The sequence below is a fragment of the Agrilus planipennis genome, unplaced genomic scaffold (genome assembly GCF_000699045.2).
Source record: "Agrilus planipennis isolate EAB-ADULT unplaced genomic scaffold, Apla_2.0 scaffold82, whole genome shotgun sequence".
Taxonomy (NCBI): domain Eukaryota; kingdom Metazoa; phylum Arthropoda; class Insecta; order Coleoptera; family Buprestidae; genus Agrilus; species Agrilus planipennis.
In genome coordinates, this window is record NW_020442454.1 from 328,419 (window position 1) to 348,602 (window position 20,184).

At 33.9% G+C, this 20,184-nt stretch overlaps 1 protein-coding gene across 1 annotated transcript in view; it reads right to left on the bottom strand.

The window, feature by feature from the left end:
• The window catches only part of LOC108739379 (division abnormally delayed protein), a 454,546-nt gene that overhangs the window by 290,909 nt on the left and 143,453 nt on the right, over positions 1–20,184 (bottom strand). The window contains exon 2 of the mRNA XM_025980560.1: positions 15,010–15,153. Within this exon, the coding sequence (XP_025836345.1) occupies positions 15,010–15,153 (144 nt within the window). The remainder of the gene's footprint in view (positions 1–15,009; positions 15,154–20,184) is intronic.

A 20,184-nucleotide genomic window follows, 5' to 3' on the forward strand; every position in this document is an offset into this window, starting at 1 on the left:
TTTTTGTGGAAATGAAAGACAGTTTTCGTATAATAAACAAATACTTTATTAAATTATATATTGACCGTTCTGGTCCAACACCTTTTCCCATCTTTCTGGTAGTAGCATAATTCCACGCTCATAAAATTTTTGGTCTTTGCTGGCAAAAAACTGATCGAGGAGGTTTTTGACCTCCTCATTTGAGGTGAAGGTTTTACCGTTTAAAAAAATTTTGGAGTGACCGGAACTATATAGATATCTAACGTGATCAAACTTACATAGAAGAAGTCATTAAAGTGTAGACTTGGACAAATGATTACAACTTAAACAGTTAATTAATGAAAGTTAGAAATTGAACTTAGTGGCTAATGTAAACGTAATAAATAACTGTAATGAACGTTAGATGCTAGAGGCTGCGTGCTCAAGGTGGTCAACTAATTCTCTAAAACAAATAATTACACAGACATTTTAATTACTTATATGCATATAATATGCTTCAGTAATATTTCTTGGTTACTTTCGTTATTGCAAAAAAATACCAGTTTCTTTACATTAAAAGAAATACGCAAGGTCCTAATTGATAATTTAGATGAATAATGAACCTGTTAAACTAAAACTCGATAAGAATACACTTACAAAAGGTGCCATCAGGGTAAGTTAATAAATAAATTAAGCTATTGTAGAAACCATTTATAATATCTCAAGTGTTAAAGGCGCAAAGTAGAAAAGAACAGCACTAGACCAGAAAAGGAAGGAGACAACTCTCGGCCAAACTCTTAACCGGTGAGGAGCGTATAATCCGTACAGTACTGCACGGAAAAATTGACCATTTTATCCACTACAATTGCATTGCTCAAATGTGCTGTTATTGGTACCATTTACTACTGAAAATATCAACAAGATGTTTGTTTATATTTGAACACATATTAAAGGCTTCAACGCTTGTTTTCGACTCGCACTACTATTCATGATTGAACAAAACTTTTGACAGGTACTGTATGAAAAAGTATGTTTAATGAACAAGAGTCGAGAGTGTAATGAGCTTTTTTCTCCCTACCTACGATTTTGCCAGCGCGCATCCAAGACAATGGCAAGGGCACATCGCTACAGAAAGTAAATGAAGTATACCCGGTTTCGATTCGGTACCCTGCGGAACCGGTACTTTTTAGGATCCGGCCGAGTACGCCAAATATTCGTCAGTACCGAGTAATTCTACCAGAAAAAAAAAACACCAACACCAGTAATAATATTTTAATAAGTATAACCAAAAACAGCGCTGAAAATCCGCAATGTAAAAATTAAAATTTTATTGGTTTAGTGTTTAAACGACGTTTTGAACAGGACTTAAAGTCTTTTCACATGGGCTACTTTTGCGCAATTTTTTGAAATCCACTGTTTAAATTGATGCTTTCACACGAGAGCAATGGCTGAATAGTCGTGTAATTATTGCGATTCACTAAGAAATACCTTTACTTAAGTTAACGCTTCCACACTGGCGTATTTTTATATTAGTGCGACAGATCGATGATGGACAATGTCGACATCCAAAATTTCATAATTTCAAAGAATGCATTTGGAATAGCTGCACTCAGACTATATAAGGTAGAGCAAGGCAAGAAGGAATGACTGAAAAACTTTTTTCATTTCGACGTAAATCTCGGAAAGATGTAAAGAAATCCTTTTATCAACCGATTGCTGTTGTAAGGATCTACCCAATATTTCCGATTCTTTATATTCTTCTTTCGGAAGTGCCAATAAAGTAAGCTCCTCTTCGTCTTTCTTTTCCGACTTTATTTTAATAACTGTTTCTTTAAATTTGAAATAGATACAAACTAGCAACTATCGCGCTACTGCAGCGCAACGGAGGCGCTACAAAATGTAGCTTGTGTGAAAAGGCTCTTAAGGTGGCCTGGGATATTGGTGAGAGCGGCGTTTGATGGAAAATCCGCTATAAAAAAAACAAGAAACATCAACTATAGTGTCTTTACCTAATACCCGGTTATCCTGTACCCGATAAAATCACTATACAGTGGATCCCTAGTATAAATATATTGAATTTAGCTAGCAAGTAACATTTTCAAATATTTACTTCGAACTTGTCGTTTCTAAATCAAAAATATATAATTATTTCATACCGATTATTGTTTTCTTAAGCTGACATTTCAATCCTGAAAATCCCTCTGTCCGAAAACGGTCAACGTCAAAATAAATCAATTCTTTCTGTTTCAATTGTTTTGATCGAAAGCAAAATCAAATGAAACTGAAATCCCACGTTATTTCGAAATGTATTATTATACGCCAAAGGAAGCACTAAAACGTATTAACCACGATCACATCGCAGTATGTCAAAATCACAATCTCTTACGAAGTGGACATTAACCTGCCCTTTACTTTTTGCCCTTAAAAGCTGCATATTTCACTACGCTTCGCAATAAATTTTTGTCGGCCTGTCCCATACATAGCGACAGTGTACGTATAGCCCTATGGACGGGCGGGATTCGTATAAATCTAGGAGAGAGTTCTATTTCTCCAAAAGTGTCCCGAACCCAAAGTGGATGCCTTGGCCTTTTAATTTCCTCCGAAATCTCCCGGCTCACATTGAAGCTTCAACATTGACTTCGAGTGAATAATGGCCACTACATTTTACCATTTCATTACAACATTGTAAATAATTAATTACAAATTACGATTAGGAACATTATGCTATTCTTCTTCAATACAGGATTCCTTTTATATACTAAAAGATAGGTACTTAACTTAAAAATATCGAGAGAGTAATCTGCATTTGGATTTAAAATCACAATTCGAAAAAACCTAAGTATAGGGTTGTTCGGAAAGTCATTTCGTTTTCTTTTTGTGGAAATGAAAGACAGTTTTCGTATAATAAACAGATACTTTATTAAATTCTGGTCCAACACCTTTTGCCATCTTTCTGGTAGTAGCATAATTCCACGCTCATAAAATTTTTGGTCTTTGCTGGCAAAAAACTGATCGAGGAGGTTTTTGACCTCCTCATTTGAGGTGAAGGTTTTACCGTTTAAAAAAATTTGGAGTGACCGGAACAAACAATAATCCGATGGTGCCAGGTCTGGAGAATATGGTGGGTGTAGCATTGTATCCCATTCAAGCTGTAAAAGCTTTTGGCGAGTGACCAAACTTGTGTGAGGTCTCGCGTTGTCTTGGTGAAACACTACACCTTTCCTGTTGATTAGTTCTGACCTTTTCTGTTGAAGTGCATCATTCAGTTTGTCCAGCTGATGACAGTAGACTTCCGAATTAATCGTTGTGTTATCCGGTAAAAGCTCAAAAAAAACGATTCCTTTAAAATCCCACCAAACAGACAGCATCACCTTTTTTTGGTGAATATCGGCTTTGGAAATGGTTTGAGCCGGTTCATCTTTTTTGCTCCATGACCTCTTGCGTTTGACGTTGTTGTATACAACCCATTTTTCGTCCCCAGTGATGATGCACTTCAAAAACGGATCATTTTCGTGACGTTTCAGAAGCGAATCGCAGACGTCAATGCGGCGACACAGATTTCTCTCTGTGAGAACATGGGGAACCCATACATCGAGCTTCGAGGATAATCATAGGCCTTTCAAGTGGTCATAAACTGTTGAATTTGTTAAATTTAACCTCAATCCGATCTCACGTGTTGTTATTCGCCGGTTCACATCAACTAATGCCTTTATCGCGTCTTTATCAGCTTCAACCGGCCTTCCCGAACGTGGTGCATCTTCGACATCAAAATTGCCGGATCGAAATTTAGCGAACCAGTTCTGGCACTGGGGTACTGTCAACACACCTTCTCCATACACATCAGTCAATTTCTTTCTGGCTTGAACAGCATTTTTACCCTTTCTGTAGTAAAACAGTAAGATATGTCGAAAATGCTGCTTATCGCTCTCCATATTTAAAAGGGCACCAACCAAAAACTACTGCGTAGAATTAATTGGAATTTTTCACACACAAGCCTTGCTATATGAGCTCTCAAAGCATATAAAAATTATACGGCTTAAATGTGAAGTTAGGTGCAAAAGAATACAATTAAATCCTCTGTCGGGAAAAAACGAAATGACTTTCCGAACAACCCGATATATTAAATATAAGAAGGAGCAACCTCTTTAAATATTAAGGTGGTTTAGACGTTTCCAGAAGATGTAATTCTTGGTAAATAAATCAAAAATTCTTTAATAAAATTAGATCTTAATAATGTCGAGATCTACGACTAAATAATTAAATTTCTACCGGTAAAATTTTACGAACGTCAATCTAATTTTTTAAAAGAAAAGATTGTGACTTTATTGACATTGAAATTCCTCAATATTTTTCAAATTCCTCTGATATTTCCATGATAATTGCCTGTTCCTCTCGTTCTCATAATTCTCCATTTTACCGATTTGCAAATACCTCGTGTACAGTGCTCCAAAATGTACCAAAAGGTAAATAAAATCCTCAACCATTTAATAAGTGCAACCGAGCCCCCCCTCTTATATGTATGTAAACCCACCATTCACTTCGTCTTTTATTCTAATGCAGTGTTTCGTTTCATGTGCTGATTTTGCTCTGTATTTGACCTTTGCATTGCAATATAATTATTGAATTTCATTTTTTTTTTTGAACCACGAGTTTGCTGTTAATAATAATAATAATAATAATAATTTAAAAGGAAAACACCAAACGCAACCACCATACAATTTAGAACAAAAAATGGATACAATACAAAGTCTTGATAAACATGAAACTTATAGGTACTTGGGCTATAATCAAAGTCGAAATATAGATCATACTAAAATTAAATCAGAATTAACTAACAAATACACAACTAGGTTAAACAAAATACTTAAAACACTTCTATCAGGTAGAAACAAAGTTAAAGCTATTAACACATATGCCATACCGGTACTCACTTACTCCTTCGGGATAATTCGTTGGTCTGATACTGATTTAGACTCACTTAATAGGCTAACTAGAACTAAGTGCAACAAATACAACATGCACCACATACACTCTGCTGTTGAAAGGTTTACAATCAAAAGACAATTAGGTGGAAGAGGAATAATTGATATTAAAAATCTACATTACAAACAGATTATTAATTTGCGGTCATATTTTAGAGCAAGAAGTGCTGATAGTTCATTACATAATTCAATCTGTGTCATTTCAACCTCTGGTACATCACTAAACCTTAATGATGTAGATTTTAATCCTGAGAACAAAATTATGAAAGAAAAATTAAAAATTGAAATGTGGAAATCAAAAGTGCTTCATGGAAAATACCCGAACCAACAACAGCAGGAACATGTAGATACAGAAGCTTCTAATATGTGGTTAAAAAAAGGAAACATATTCTCAGAAACTGAGGGATTCATGATAGCGATTCAGGACAAAATAATAAAAACAAAAAACTATGAAAAATATATTATTAAAAATCCCACAATTTCATCAGACACATGCCGAGCATGCAACACATCTCGCGAAACAATTGACCACATCACTGGGGGTTGCTCATTTTTAGCTAGCCGACAATACCTCGACAGGCATAATAATGTTGCTAAACAGATACACTCGCTGTTAGCCAAAAAGTTTAAACTCATAGATCAGATAGAGCCCTACTACAAATACAAACCACAAAATGTGTTAGAAAACCACTTAGCCAAGTTATATTGGGATAGAGACGTAATTACAGATAAAACAGTTAATCATAACAGACCTGATATCACACTGACCATCAAAGACACTAAAACGACCTATCTAATAGATGTTGCAGTACCAAACACTGAAAATCTTAAACAAAAACATATTGAGAAAATTCAAAAATATATTCCATTAGCAGATGAAATAAAAGACATGTGGAATCAGAACACAGTTCGAATTATTCCAATAATAATATCATCAATAGGCGTTATACCTAAAACATTACACGCTAGCCTAGCCGAGTTGAAACTGCATAAGTTTACGTACATAAGTCTACAGAAATCGGTAATCCTTGATACATGCGGAATAGTGCGTAGATTTCTTAACAGTACTGACATATCCCCCTTTTCAGAAAACACAACAGGTTAAATAAGAAGCAGAGTTTTTAATACTCACTGATCATATTTTAGGGCAAGAAGAACCGTTAGCTCCCTAAATTTTAAGAACAGAAAATTGGTTTCTATATCCCAAAAGATGTGAGTGAGGTTCTTTGGCATTAGCCCGTCTTCACTTGCTTAAAGTTACCAGTGCAAACTGAGAAGACCAGGATAATAATAATAATAATAATTTGGCTTTTTTGTGTGTTTCTATTCGAAAACGATATTTAGTAATAGTCTCGCGCCCCATAGATCGGAAACCGCCGATTTAACTAAACAAATTTTATATTCTAAATTTTCATAACTAAAGCTGGCGTTATGAAAAGCATTTTACTTGATAATGTCATCTATTTACATACGCGGTGCAGGTAATGAATAAATGCATACAATCAGCAATAGAAGCGACACGGTTCACATAATTCATATCAATTTTGTTTGACAACTTTAATTACTGTAATAGAATTAGTCACGCCCAGTGGTTATCGCCATAAAAAATTCATAAATTGACTGTTTTGTTCGCATAACGTGTATTAGGTACATGTATATTTGTAACGCAGGTGTTCAACACTGGGCGATAACTCAAATCACAGAAATTAACTTAAGCTGTTAATCAGGGTAGTATGCATACACATTCCGGCAAAAAACTTTTAAAGGTTTGTTATGTCTGATTAAAACGTTATCTGTATTTTTTTATTGATTACGACGAAATATGCATATTCAAATTAGTGAAATTTTTAAGCCTACAAATCATATTCAATGTTATATTGCCACAGAGGAAAAATGTTTCTCTGTGTTATAAACTAAAGGTGTTAGAAATGAATAACTCGTGCACCTTTTGAATGTTAAGTCTAATTTTTTTTATTGTTTAGTATGTATCTATTGTCCCGCGATTTTTAATTTTTATATCGAACAGGTGATAAATATTATCAAAGACACTACACACTTGCTAGGTCGACGAAATTTTTAACGTTAGACTCCACAAGTGACTACTGGTAAGTGGATTTGAATCCTGAATCCAAAGAGAAGGTGGCATTCTCGATTGGAACTGGGCTATGGCATTCTAAACTGATAGTGTTTGGTTTATGAAGCGCACTAGCCACAATCAAACAGCTCATGGAGACTGTCTTGGGTGGCTCAATTGGGAAGAAGACTTGTGTCATTCTGATTAGAAAAGACTTCAGCGACCACACGCAGAAGGTCGAGTAGTGGTCTTCCGAAGATGTCAATCTAGAATTGAGTCCCAAGAGATGTCAGCCGTTTCAAGATTCAGTCAACTACCTGGGACATGTACTTTCGAGGATCACAGATTAGAGCAGTGCAGGAGTACCCAGTACGTACCGACGTTCATCTAGCTTCATTGGATTTTGTACATATTATATACGATAAGTTCTTGGATTTGTCAATATTGCTAATTCTCTGACACGACTTACCGAAGGAAATAGGCCATTCTGTTGAGAACAGGATTGCCAGGCTGCTTTCAAGAAGTTAAAGCAAGTCCTCGTTTCCACGTCTGTGTTAAGTTATACCCTACTAGTTGGGACATTCGTTTTGGACACCAACGTTGGTAATGTAGGGATAGGCGCGGTACTCTCTCAAATGCAAAATAGAGAGGAAAAAATAATCGGCTGTTTCGACGATTCTATTTCAGCTTGAACGGAACTACTGTGTAACCAGGCGAGAATTTTAGATGTAACGAACTGCATTTCTAGAAGTACTACCTGTATGGAAGGAAGTTTTTACCAAACTGACCATACCGTTCTAATAACAAGGTTGCCGACTGTTAGCAGGTCCCTGTCTCCGGGGAATATACTCAAGAGTCATAAGGAATCAATGTATTGATTATCTTGTACATGTTTGTACGTAACAGTACCGTGAATCTAAAATATTAGAAATGAGAAAGTATTAGAGAGTATAGGAGAATAGAGGGCGTTATGGAAGTCAATAAGAAATAGGCGAGATAGATTGGTAGGACACCTTTTCAGATATGAAGGGCTAATTAGATACTTACTAGATAGAGAGCTAAAAGGAGTAGAGGTAGAGTTATTAGATTAGATTACTGTTCGCAAAATATTCCAGATATTAAAGGTTGCTGTAGTTTTCTATAAAAAGCGAATATTAGATCAAGTGGAAGACTTAGAGGTGCGTGTCTTACCAGCATTCAGACTGAAGGCCTTATAATGATAATGAGCTGTAACTTTCATACTTCGTGAGCGTACCTTAAACCGAACAGATAAAATTTAGTCGTATATACTGTCCAACTGAATAACTAAATCCTGTAATCTTGTAATAATGATTTTATTGTCCGCGTCCTTTTAACTATCCCTAGTTTAATAAGAATTTTCCGTACTTGTAAATTTAATAATATTAAGAAAGAAGGAAGTGCACTATTGCCAACGCTGATGTTAAGAACCTGAAGATTCTATACTGTGTTATTTATTTATTTCCAATTTGGCGTTATTCATTACTAACTTCTTTTTTACTTTAAGTATAAATTTCTGTTTTTGCCTCGCGTATTTTTTTAATACGAAAATGTACGTAACCATTTGTAATTGTTATTCCGATCGCAGACAAATTATTATTCCTTATACATATACATAGTTGTAGTAATACCACTGAAATTATGGCAACATTGAGTTAAAGGCAATTTTTCTCAAAATCAAGGAAAAGCCAATTTAATTTTTTTTAAGTGAAAAGGTGCATTTGAAAAGAGGAAATTATCTTTTTACCCATAGCATGATTACTATGATTCTTATTCAAAAAAATACAAGTTTATTTTATAACTCGAAATCTTCAACTTTTGTTTATAATTCGAAAACAAAAGACGACGCCATTATTTTTTTTGTATCTCTTATATTTACTGACTTGTTTTAAACAAACGTTAAAATGTCCACCCTGTACAATTCGTGTACATCACAGAAAAGATATATCAAAAAAATCTACAAAAAAAGTATTATGGCATGGACACAGCATAAATATTTTTCTACTGCTAGACATTTCTTTTTTTAATAAGGCACGTACATGACGTAAAATTGGCAAAAGCCTTGATCTTAATTAACTAAACGCAAAAAGCATTCCGTAGCTAATTCCGCCTAAGAAAGTCGAATAAAGGCATTATAATTATAGTTTTAATCTGATAATAACTCGTTACAGTAATAAAATATAACAACTTTGCCTCATTCAAGTATATACAAAAAAAAACACATTCATTTCTGCAATTATCACTAAAGAGAATCACGTCCGCTTATTTATTTTCCTGAAAAAGCCCGTTGTCTTCTCAGAAAGCATAAGAAATTATAGTACTCGTTCAGAATACTGTAAAATCATTAAAATACAAACAAAACAGGTTTATATGGAAAAAAGCATACGTTTAAAACCCTTAAATTAACAATTATCTGTTTTGTATTGTTATGATAATTATAATAACATCAGTGACAACGATGAATATGAGTATAACACAATGTGTTTGTCATTATGATAAAGCATAATGGGAGGTTATTGCAAAATAGGAAACAAATAAATCCATTTCATACGGTTCCACTGCGACGGATGCGTGCATAAGGTAATATCAATCAACTTTAAATTAATAATAATAATAATTGCTATAATTCATATGTGAAACAAAGGAGTTTTGCTTTCCATATTTTCATACAATGTGTTAAGGACGTTCCCAAAAAAAAAATTTTCTTACGATCATTTTTAAAATTTAATTGTAAATACCTACCTGCATTCTGAACGCATATGAAAAATTTTGACCCATTTTGCGGTACTAAAATTGAAAATATTAGCATTTTAAATTTCTATTTGAACGCATGTTAATTTATACATTCATGTAGGTTTTAGTGCCTAACAATTTTAATTTTCTTACAATTTTTTTTAAATTTCGAGAATTAGCAGTTAATATTCACATAAATAATTTCCATACAAAATCGGTACAAGAAGCGGTATTAATTTTGTTGTAAACAATGTGTAAAGTAAATCTCAGACTCAAACTCTCCTGCATAAGCTGATCAGTAGTGTGCGACTTGGCTTCGCTGCAATAGCGCGGGACGTTTATGTTGGTTATCCTAAACTGTAGAACCTGCGTGTTTTTATTTATTGTTGTCTGATTTCATTTAACAATATTAAAATTACTATTAATATTCACTCGATTATTATTAATATTACAATTACTAATAATATTGATTATAATTCAGTTCATTATTATTTTGAATAAAAATGTTTAGTTGAAAAAACATGAGTTCTACTTTTTAATAAATTCATAGGCTTAAAAAATATAATAAAAAATAAAATACACTGTTTATATTAGAAAGAAATTAAATATTCATTGACTGATAATAATAAAAATGAACAGTTATATAAAATGATAAAGAATGTATTTATAATATATAAGTATAACTTTATGTTACCGAAACTAATAAATAAATTATTTGGCTTTTTTGTTTCTTAAAAATTGTATCACTTTAGTAATGATATCTTTTCACCTTCATCAGTTCGAGACGATACAAATATGAGACGTTGTCAAGTCGAGTAAAGCGACGCAGTAAGTCAACTTTTTCGTTTATGTGCATGGGAGGCGGGGCAAAAGAGCGTAGTGCTGGTCAACTAATTCTTACAGTACAAGTGGGTAACTTATATAGGGAAAACGTATTTGTAGGTTGAGAACCACTGGTCTTTGGGAACGTCCTTAAGTTAGTAGGTATATAAGCACATGATAATTTGAGAACCGAGTAAAAGTCCACGTTTTTTTTTTTGACCGATGTTTCGTAGATCTTAACGTCACCTCATCAGGATCAAGTCTGTGACGAACTGTTGAATAATATAGGACTCGACCTGATGAGGTTGGTATTAAGATCAATAAAATACATGTCATACCTACAGGTATAATTACTAATAACTAGTGATCATATGTATGACTTGTAAATAACCGAATTGGTCGAAACAATTTTGTAGAGATTGATAAAATGTACACATGTATAGTGAAACGTTAGTGTTTGTACTCATAAAATAGCTGAAAAACTCAAAATCATCATCATAAGGTCGTCAGTCCTAAATCTTCGCATTTCCCTAAAACCAAAACAACACAGATCCTTAACTATTTGCGAACAGTGATCTAATCCAGGCCTTTCCCTACTCCTCCTAATTCCCTTTTCTGTTTTTAATATTTCTCTGACTAGACCTTTATGCCTGAGAAAGTGTCCTACTAACCTATCTCTATTTTATTTATTTTTTATTGACTTCAAGGAATCCTTTGTTCTTCTATTCATTGTAATACCTCTTCATTTCTAACCTTGTCTATCCACGATATCCCCATCATTTGCGTGCAACACCACACTTCGAACGCATTTAATCTTTTCTTTTCCGTCACGCCCACTGTCCATGTTTCGCACCCGTACAACGCCGTGCTCCAAACATACACCTTTAACAAACCTTTTCGAATTTATAAATTAACCATTCGCGAGCATAGAAGTGGCTTCTTTTTATTGAAGGCGACTCGACTCTCGTTATCCTCTGCTTTATACCCCTACTACTCCTTCCGTCCTGACTTATCTAACTTCCCGGATTCCTAAAATCGGCCACTTTTAATTTTTCGTCTCCTATCTTTATATTCGCTCTTTCCCTACTTTTTCTTCCCTTACCTTCCAGTATTTTTGTTTTACTTTTATTTATTTTCATACAATACTGTTTTGTCAATACCGCTTCGATTTTATTTAAAACTATCTCTAACTCCTCCTTGCTAGATGCTAACACTGGTGTATCATTTGCAAATCTAAGCATACTAATCTTTTGCTTCTGTATATCTATCCTTACAGTTGTATTGTCTTTAATGATGTTGATCGCGTCTTCGCTCAAAATAGTATGAAAATATCGCCTATCTACCTAAATGCATTTATGAACACCGTTGACCGCTAGGAAGTTGGTATCCCTAGATTCATCAATTTTGTATTTTCTTGTGGGTTCTGTAGTTTCTAGGGATAATAATAAATATGGTTCTCAATAATATGCGGCAATCGTCTCGAATTTTTAACAATAAAAGTAAAAAAATGAAATTTTGTGTGCTAACTTCATGCCTGGCTATGATAACATCGAAGAAGAGCTCTGATACCTAAGAAAAATAACGAATAGAGAATTCTAGAATTTCTGACGATTTTAGCAAAAAGAATTACCCAAAATTTGAAGATTGAAAAAAGTAATTCGGCGCAGTCCCTAGGGTTGTTCGAAATTTTGACGTGACAACGGCTTATAATTCGATAGAGCACGAAAAAACATGACTTATGCGGCGTTACCTCGCTCTGAGGCGTTCCATTTAAGGCTTGAAGTGCAAGCGAAAGCGCGGAACGAGCAACAAAGAGGCACAATCGGCCTCCGCGTTCGGCAGCGTTTGACATCTGTCTCTCTCCTACTTGAGTGAGCGATGCGTCCGCGTGGACAGCTGCTATACAATAATACATTTCCATTTACCTCCTTCTCTATATCCATACAAAATATCTATCAAACAAATAAAATTAAAATTTTCCTTTGAAAAATGAAACCATTTAATTAGTATTTTCTTATGACGTTGTCACGTTCAACTATCGTCAGTAAACCGACTTTACAGACAACCGATTTTTTTTATAGCAACTCTGACCAGAACCACCCCTGACTGAGTATCTTACACGCCCTGAACTGTTTTTCCGACCCAAAAATATAAATTGCTCGCCATTTTTGACGGAAAGCGGGATATTTGTAGCTAACAATCTAAAAAATTATTGTCTCATACGAATGGCCAGTTTTTATTGTAGCAGTGTATACGGCTGTCTATAAAAGTCAATCCTAGAAAATGTTTTTGAGTATAATACGTGTATTGTCTCCTAAATCGTAAATAATCTGCATCAAAAACGTTAAAATCACGTGAAAAACCTATTAAAGAGCGTAAAGTTAGTAAATGACAGACAAAGGTCAAATGAAAGATAATGAAGTGAAAAACATAGTAAATAAAAAGTAGCTGTTAGCGAAAAAAATAAAAGAAATTTGATGCAAATGAAAAGAATTACGTAGCGTAATAAAATAATGTAATATTGATACGGTTTCTAAAACAAGAATTTATTAATCAAGCGCACGATAATCTAATTTATTTCCAAAACAATTATTTATTTATTAATTTGCTACCGGACTGCGTATATAGACTATTTCAGTAGGAAATCGGATAATTTATTTACTGTCACAACTGAATTAGTTGTGAAACCAACAAATAGGTAACCTACACAACACAATCGTAAATAAAGGGAAATATCTACCACTGGATGTTGGCATTGTCGGCCAAAGGACAAGTTGACAGCGGGTAGAAAAAAGGCGAAGGGGGTGGAGTTGGAAAATCGAATACACTGTAAATTCTGTTTAACGACGCTAGATTTAACGACAAACTCCTTAAAACGTCGAAATTACTTGATTCTGATTAGTTTACATTGTTGTCCATACAATAATACACTGTATATAGCAACAATACGTCATTATTAAGCAATAAACAGTACTTTCTAGGTAATATTTACCTAGACTGTCGGCATCGTACGTACCAAAGATTTTAAGAAATTCGCAAAAACTGTTGGTATTTTAGGCAGCTCAAAGGACTGAACCTACTGTATAGAATCTTTATATAGTGGCTAGAATGTCGTTAGGTTGTTACTGATTATCTATACGTTATCATAACTTTCAAACTGTGAACATGGCGAACATCAAGAGAAAAATTTTTATTAGTATATAGATAAATACATACATTATGTATTATAATAGTGCAATAATATTAATTTTTCTTTTCTCAATTTAACGACAACTATCAAAATGAGCAGTCCCTTAACTAGCGCTATATACAGTTTATCCTGTACTTAAAAAGAAGCTAACGAAACCTAACCGAACCTCATCCTGACAAAACTTTTTTGGATTGATTTTTCTTTTTGCCATAAATGTATATTTTTCGTAAAAAGGACAAAAAGAATACAGTTAGATTAGATTACGTTACTAGATTTTCCAATATTCGACGTTTCAGCGTCACTTTTTGCGCCTTTCACCTACCACCTACCACTTTTCCAATATTATGCAAGGTTATCTCTATAGTTACTACATGAAGTATTAAAAAATCCAAGTAGAGACAATAGGCCGTATTTATAAAAATAAAGCAAGTAAAAAGTAGAAGTAAAAGCTTTTTCTACAGTTCGTATTCATAATCTATACCTTTTCCTTGTAAGGAAATGCTTTGGATTAATAAAGTAAGAGGTACAGATTAGCCCCGTACCGATTTCGACAAACTAGTTGAAATTTGCTTAGTGCAATCGACCTGTGTGTGTTCCGTCACAGCTGTTTGTTTTATTTGTTTAATACAATCCTGATTTCCTTGTGTAGTGTTGAAAGTTAACAAAACCAAAATGGTTCGCACAATAACGCACAAATATTTTCATTTTCTGCACAGGTTACACGGCTACTCCACGTGTTTCGGGATACGCGCTAAGAAAGTGGTCCGTCAACCACACGACATTCTCTTCTAAATAACGTTTAAAAATCTGATTCTCGTGGTGTACGTCTTGGTTTGTAGTATTTTCTGTACGTGAATGCACCGTATTACCCATAACAAGCACAAGACTGGGACCACACAACTAAAAATTACTTATACAAGTCCTTTTAGACAGATTGTAATACAAAAACTGTCTTACAAACACATAAATTTTTACGTTACAAGCTGTGTGATGCCTGAGCAGCCACTGAAAAGTTGAAAAGAGCGAAAAAAGTCGTTGTGAACCTAGATTCCTTTTTTTAAACCAAATCCTTTAGTTTTTGAGCAGATGCTTCTTTTTGTAAATACAAATTATGTAAAACCTTTTACTTTAAAGCAAATCCTAGAAGCAAAACCTATTCCTTTACCTTTTTTATGCATATGCCTTGAAGGAATTTCTTCAATTTTTGAAAGCAAAAGATTTTTTTTACTTACTTTGTATAACAGTAGCGGTAGAATTAAGAAGGCCTTGTAGTGTCCTCGAGTTGTGTCGTAGAAGGGCCGCAAAATCCTTCTGGCCCTGTGCCTTTAATTTTGTCTCAGCTTCTGCACCGCAACACTGTCCTTTACATAAATTTCCTGAAACAAGATTAAATGATTTGTTACTCCCAGTTAAACAAGACAAACTTTTAAATTAACTTCAATAATACTCAAGTATGTAGTACACATTTCTGCAGTTGCCTGCTCTTTTTAACCCCCTACACCAAAGAGGGATGTTGTAACATTTATTTGTATTCGTATTTGTGTGTCTGTAGCATCGAAGCTCTTAAATGAATGAATCGATTTTGAATTAACTTTTCAGGATTCCGTACGTTCGAATGAAAAACTGAACCCTTATAGTCTCGTGTGTCTGTTGAAATTTAGTACACATATGAATTTCTGTGGGCCAAACACGGACGCATAACGTAAATAAATTAATTTTTAAAGTTATTTAAGAAAATAGATAAAAATTGACCATTCCCCTCTCCTTATTTCCGATACTACTGAATCTAAAATTAATAAAAAAAAATACAAAGAATAGTTCTTTACTTACAGATTACAGCAAAATTAATAAGAAGTCTATGGCCTGAACATAATATGGTAACAAAACAATATTGTGCGTACACATTTACATTTACAGTTTGAATGAATAGTAGATGTTTTGTTTCAACTAAAATGTTAACTTGGTTCTCGGATTAGTGTTCCTTACGTCCAAATGAAAAACGGAATCCTTTTAGGATCACTCGTGTGTCTGTCTGTCCGTTTTTTTCTTTGAAAAATTACTTGATTGCGAGTGCATTTAGCTATGATTCATGTCGGAGATTTTTTCAATAATTAATTTAATTGTTTAACTTATATAACTTATATATTTGCATAAAATGTCGTAAAGGTGTCCGATTTACTTTTTAGAGAACTTGGATTTTATAAAATTTATTAGAGAATGAAGTAGGTAAAACGGATTAGGCTTATAATATAATTAAAAGGAATTATAGAGAAGCAGGGTACACTACTAGTTATAATATAAGAAACGAGGTAGGGGTCATTTTGATAGAAAATGGGGAAAAGGCAGGCAGGTGGAGAAAGAATACTTGGAGAACCTATACGCCGGCCATGAGTTAGGAGATATATTAGAAAAGGAAGATAATGTGGAGATAGATGAACTAGAGGTTATCCCATAATGAGAGAAGAGTTCGATGTAGCATTAAAAAACATAAAGAATAATAAGGCACCAGGTATAGATTGGATACATTAAATCTTCTAGTTAAGGAATAAAGAGCACTAATTTTGACGTATTCGAGCTGAATATACATTTAAAATCCATAATACCAAAAAATTTCTAGAAACCTAGTACGCGTTTCGATACCCTAGGTGTCATCCTCAGTTAGAGATTCCCGAGTCCATTTTGGGTTTGGGTAAGTGTTTATTTAATTACGTTCCACAGCATTAAATTACATTTTGTGTATTCGAGGTGCAACTAAATTGAAGAATTTTAAGTTTTTGTTTAATTCTGATTAATAACTACATATTAAGCTCGTACTACCATAACTTTTCACAATAACAGAGCGTCTTATTTTTCGTACCTAAATTTTTGACATTTTTGTTTTATCTTATTTTTAAATATGGAAGACTAAACTATTTTACTTTTATAACGAAAATTGTATATTTTTAATTAGTATTCCATTTCCAGGTATTTTGTATAATATTTTTTAACTAACATTCGTATTCATTAACGGTAAAATTAGAATGCTTTTAATTATGCAAATTAACGATAAGTAAAGGAGTAACCCATAAACATGGCACTTAATGACGAACTTTAGTATAGAGGAAATGTTGAATTAACGATAAGTAATTATAACTGCCTTAAAATTAATAATTTGTATTCAGTATCATTGTTTTTAAATATACACATAAAAACATATCAACAATGACCTACGAATCAATATAAACAATTTAATCTGGTTCATTATAAGCTATAAACCAGAGATACGGTGTTCGCATTTTATTGTCAAGTATAGATGGTCCTTAAAACCGAATTGAGGAGGAAAGCGGGGGAATTCCGCGTTAATACTGTGCTCCAATGTTTTAGAAGAATCGCGAATTGTTCTAATCTTAAACCAGGTAGGTACAGGCCTGACGCTGGAAGCTGGCGGAAATTTTAAAATGGCGTGGATGCGCGGTGGCAAATGTAGGCAGTTTTAGGTAAAAAGATTGCAGCCCTCATTCTTCAGTATTTCTATCAGGGGCGTAGATTAAATCTTTAAAAATTGGGATCAGTGAGCAGGTAATAGACAGAGAAACAGAAGAACTAATTGTTGATGTTGGTGACAGTGATACAGATTCCCATGATGAGAGTGAATGTGAAAACTAACTATAAAACAAAAGCAATAGGTTAATTTTTTCTTTTTGACAAGTCATGTTTTTACATTATTTTCTAGTACGCTACTGTCCTATCTGTATTAATACTATAATTTACGCCCACTGAAAGCTTATTTATGTATCGGTTCCAAGTGACTTACCCAAATAGGTCATAAATGGGCAAGTACCTGCGCGACCGCTCGCCAGCTTACTTCGTCAGACCTGTACATATGATGGCATCTTGTAGTACATTAAGGAAGATGCGCCTGTTTGATGCAATAGCACACTTTGTTTGGATGGGGTGGATGTATGCTTACTGTTCGCAATTTTGATGTAAATTTTATATGATCTTCATATTGTGGTAAGTGCATAAGTATATTTATTTAATTACAATTTTGCAAGAGTATTTGTCCCTATCCATACGCTTAATTATCTGGATGTAACGAATTTATTATACGTAGTAGCTCATGGGCTGTGTTAGGTTATATCTGACCATGCATATTGGAAGAATTCGCGGAAATTTGAAACATGAAGCCAAAAGCATAATGCAGAAGAAGGGTTAGCGACTCCAATTTGAATCTTTTGAAGAAACCCAGTCGTGCGATGATGACGAACTGCATGACGTTAATGTAGGCCCGACTCAAGACAATGGTAAGTGCTTGATTTCTGGAGAATTTGGACGTGATGAGGTAATTTCGTACCGTTGCGTGTCGTGTGTCAATTGGGTACATTGATAGTGCAGCAGACAATTACACGTGTGGTATCTTCATCAACACATTCAATAAGAAAACAACAAAAGTAAAAAAATTTATACAGTTTAAGAGTTTGTTACATTTTCACATTTTCGTATTGTAGCATAAACATGGTCAATCACACTTAATCTAATCTAACAAATAACAAACAATGCATGAGTACAAAATTACAGAAGAAATACAACACGGATGCTGCTAAGTACCAGCTGATTGAATACAGCGTTGCGTTGTCGCATTTCTTTCCAGGGTTGGCATTACATTTGCCTGAACTTTCAACCACGTTTTTCTTGAAGACCGTGATCATTCGAATATACAAACATTGTTTTATTGTGCTGCATCACCTCCCGCAAGATTGGTACCTATTTCAGAAACATATGCATATTTTTTAATTACTACAACTTGGTATCGATTTTAAAAGTAAAATAACGAAAAACAAGAAACTATGAGGTGTAACACCTATGTTCTGGGAATTTAGTTACAAAATTATTAATCGCGTCGCAAAAATGAATGACTCAAATTACAAACATGNTGTAACGTTTGCTAAAATACTTTAGCATGTGTACCGACCCATAAAATGATTCACCTATTTGTATTTCAGGATTTACAAAAAAACTCGAGCGTTTCGTACAAACTTGTATATATTGTAATGTTCGTGGGTTTAACAAATTAAACATTTAAGACTCACAACGACAAAAACTATTTATTTACACTAATGTTACTATCCACTGTTCTATTTATTTCACTTCTATCACTGACAATGTGTATCTACTCTCTCTCGGCGATCGTTTCTTCCTTTATATACTCTCTTGTGCCCTTTCTGGAACTTTCTCAAGCCGTCCGAAAAAGTTTCGTCTTCTTTGTCCATTTCGTACATTTGTTTCCCAATCACGCTCGTGATCGCTGCAATATGTAAATAGTTCGTCTGTCACGAAAATCAAATCTCGAAGTTTTTTCCCATAAAGTCACCATTAAAAAATATTTATTTTGTGATGTAATTACAAACTTGCACTTTTCGGATTTTTTCCTTTACATGAGCCAGAGTTTTTAAGTACCTACGCGGAAGGGGTAGGTAGATCATTAATGAGGGTACTTACTCGAGTCATTACAAATTAAGCATCTCATTATTAGTATAAATACCAAGTTTTATTGTAAACAGGTCTTAAACATTCATACAGCTTCAAAGTTTCATATTATAAAAAAAATAAACCGTAAAAAGTCAAGAATACGGCTTTATTATATGTAAATCTTTTAAATAGATAAGCTAACTATCTTAAATTACGAAAAATAGAAAAGTTGCATCTATGTTAGTCGCCTTAAAATAATTTGTAAGGCAATACATCCGGTAACGTTACGATAATTTACGCACAAAAACAGTACGATCTCAACTCGTCGCCATTTATATTCGTAGTTGGAGAATTCCGTTAAAATTAGACAGTGGAATGTAATAAAGGAGGACCTTAATTTAACCAAACAGCCATAAAAAACAAAACGAGTGATGCGCAAAATTAAAGTCGTCAAAATATCTTTTTCAGCAGGTATGTTCCAAGAAATTACTTCTATTTTCGGGTTTAATCATTTGCTTTTTTATTTACACGTGTAGAGGCAAAATGAATTGGAAAGATTCGAAATACATACTTTCAGATAAGTATTTTTAATCATACCTCACATCAAATGATTCCAACAATATTCTCTTTGATGTGTAATTGATAATTAAAACAACAGGACGCCAAAGAACTGATGCAAACTCTGTCCTAATCAGTTGAAGAAGTGAATTTCAAAGTTAGCCAACCAACTATAAGCCGTCATATCAGCAAAACACTTGGCAAAAAAAATTGTGCGTGTCAGCTTTGACGAGTGACTGGAGTTTACTCCTTAAAAACGATTATCTTAAAATATATACGAGGGCGGTTCAATAAGTACCCGTGTTAGAAATGACACCTTTTTTTTTTAAATTTGCTTTTTTATTTTTCAACATAGTCCCCTTTTAGAAAGATACACTTCTCCCAACGACCCTGCCATTTTT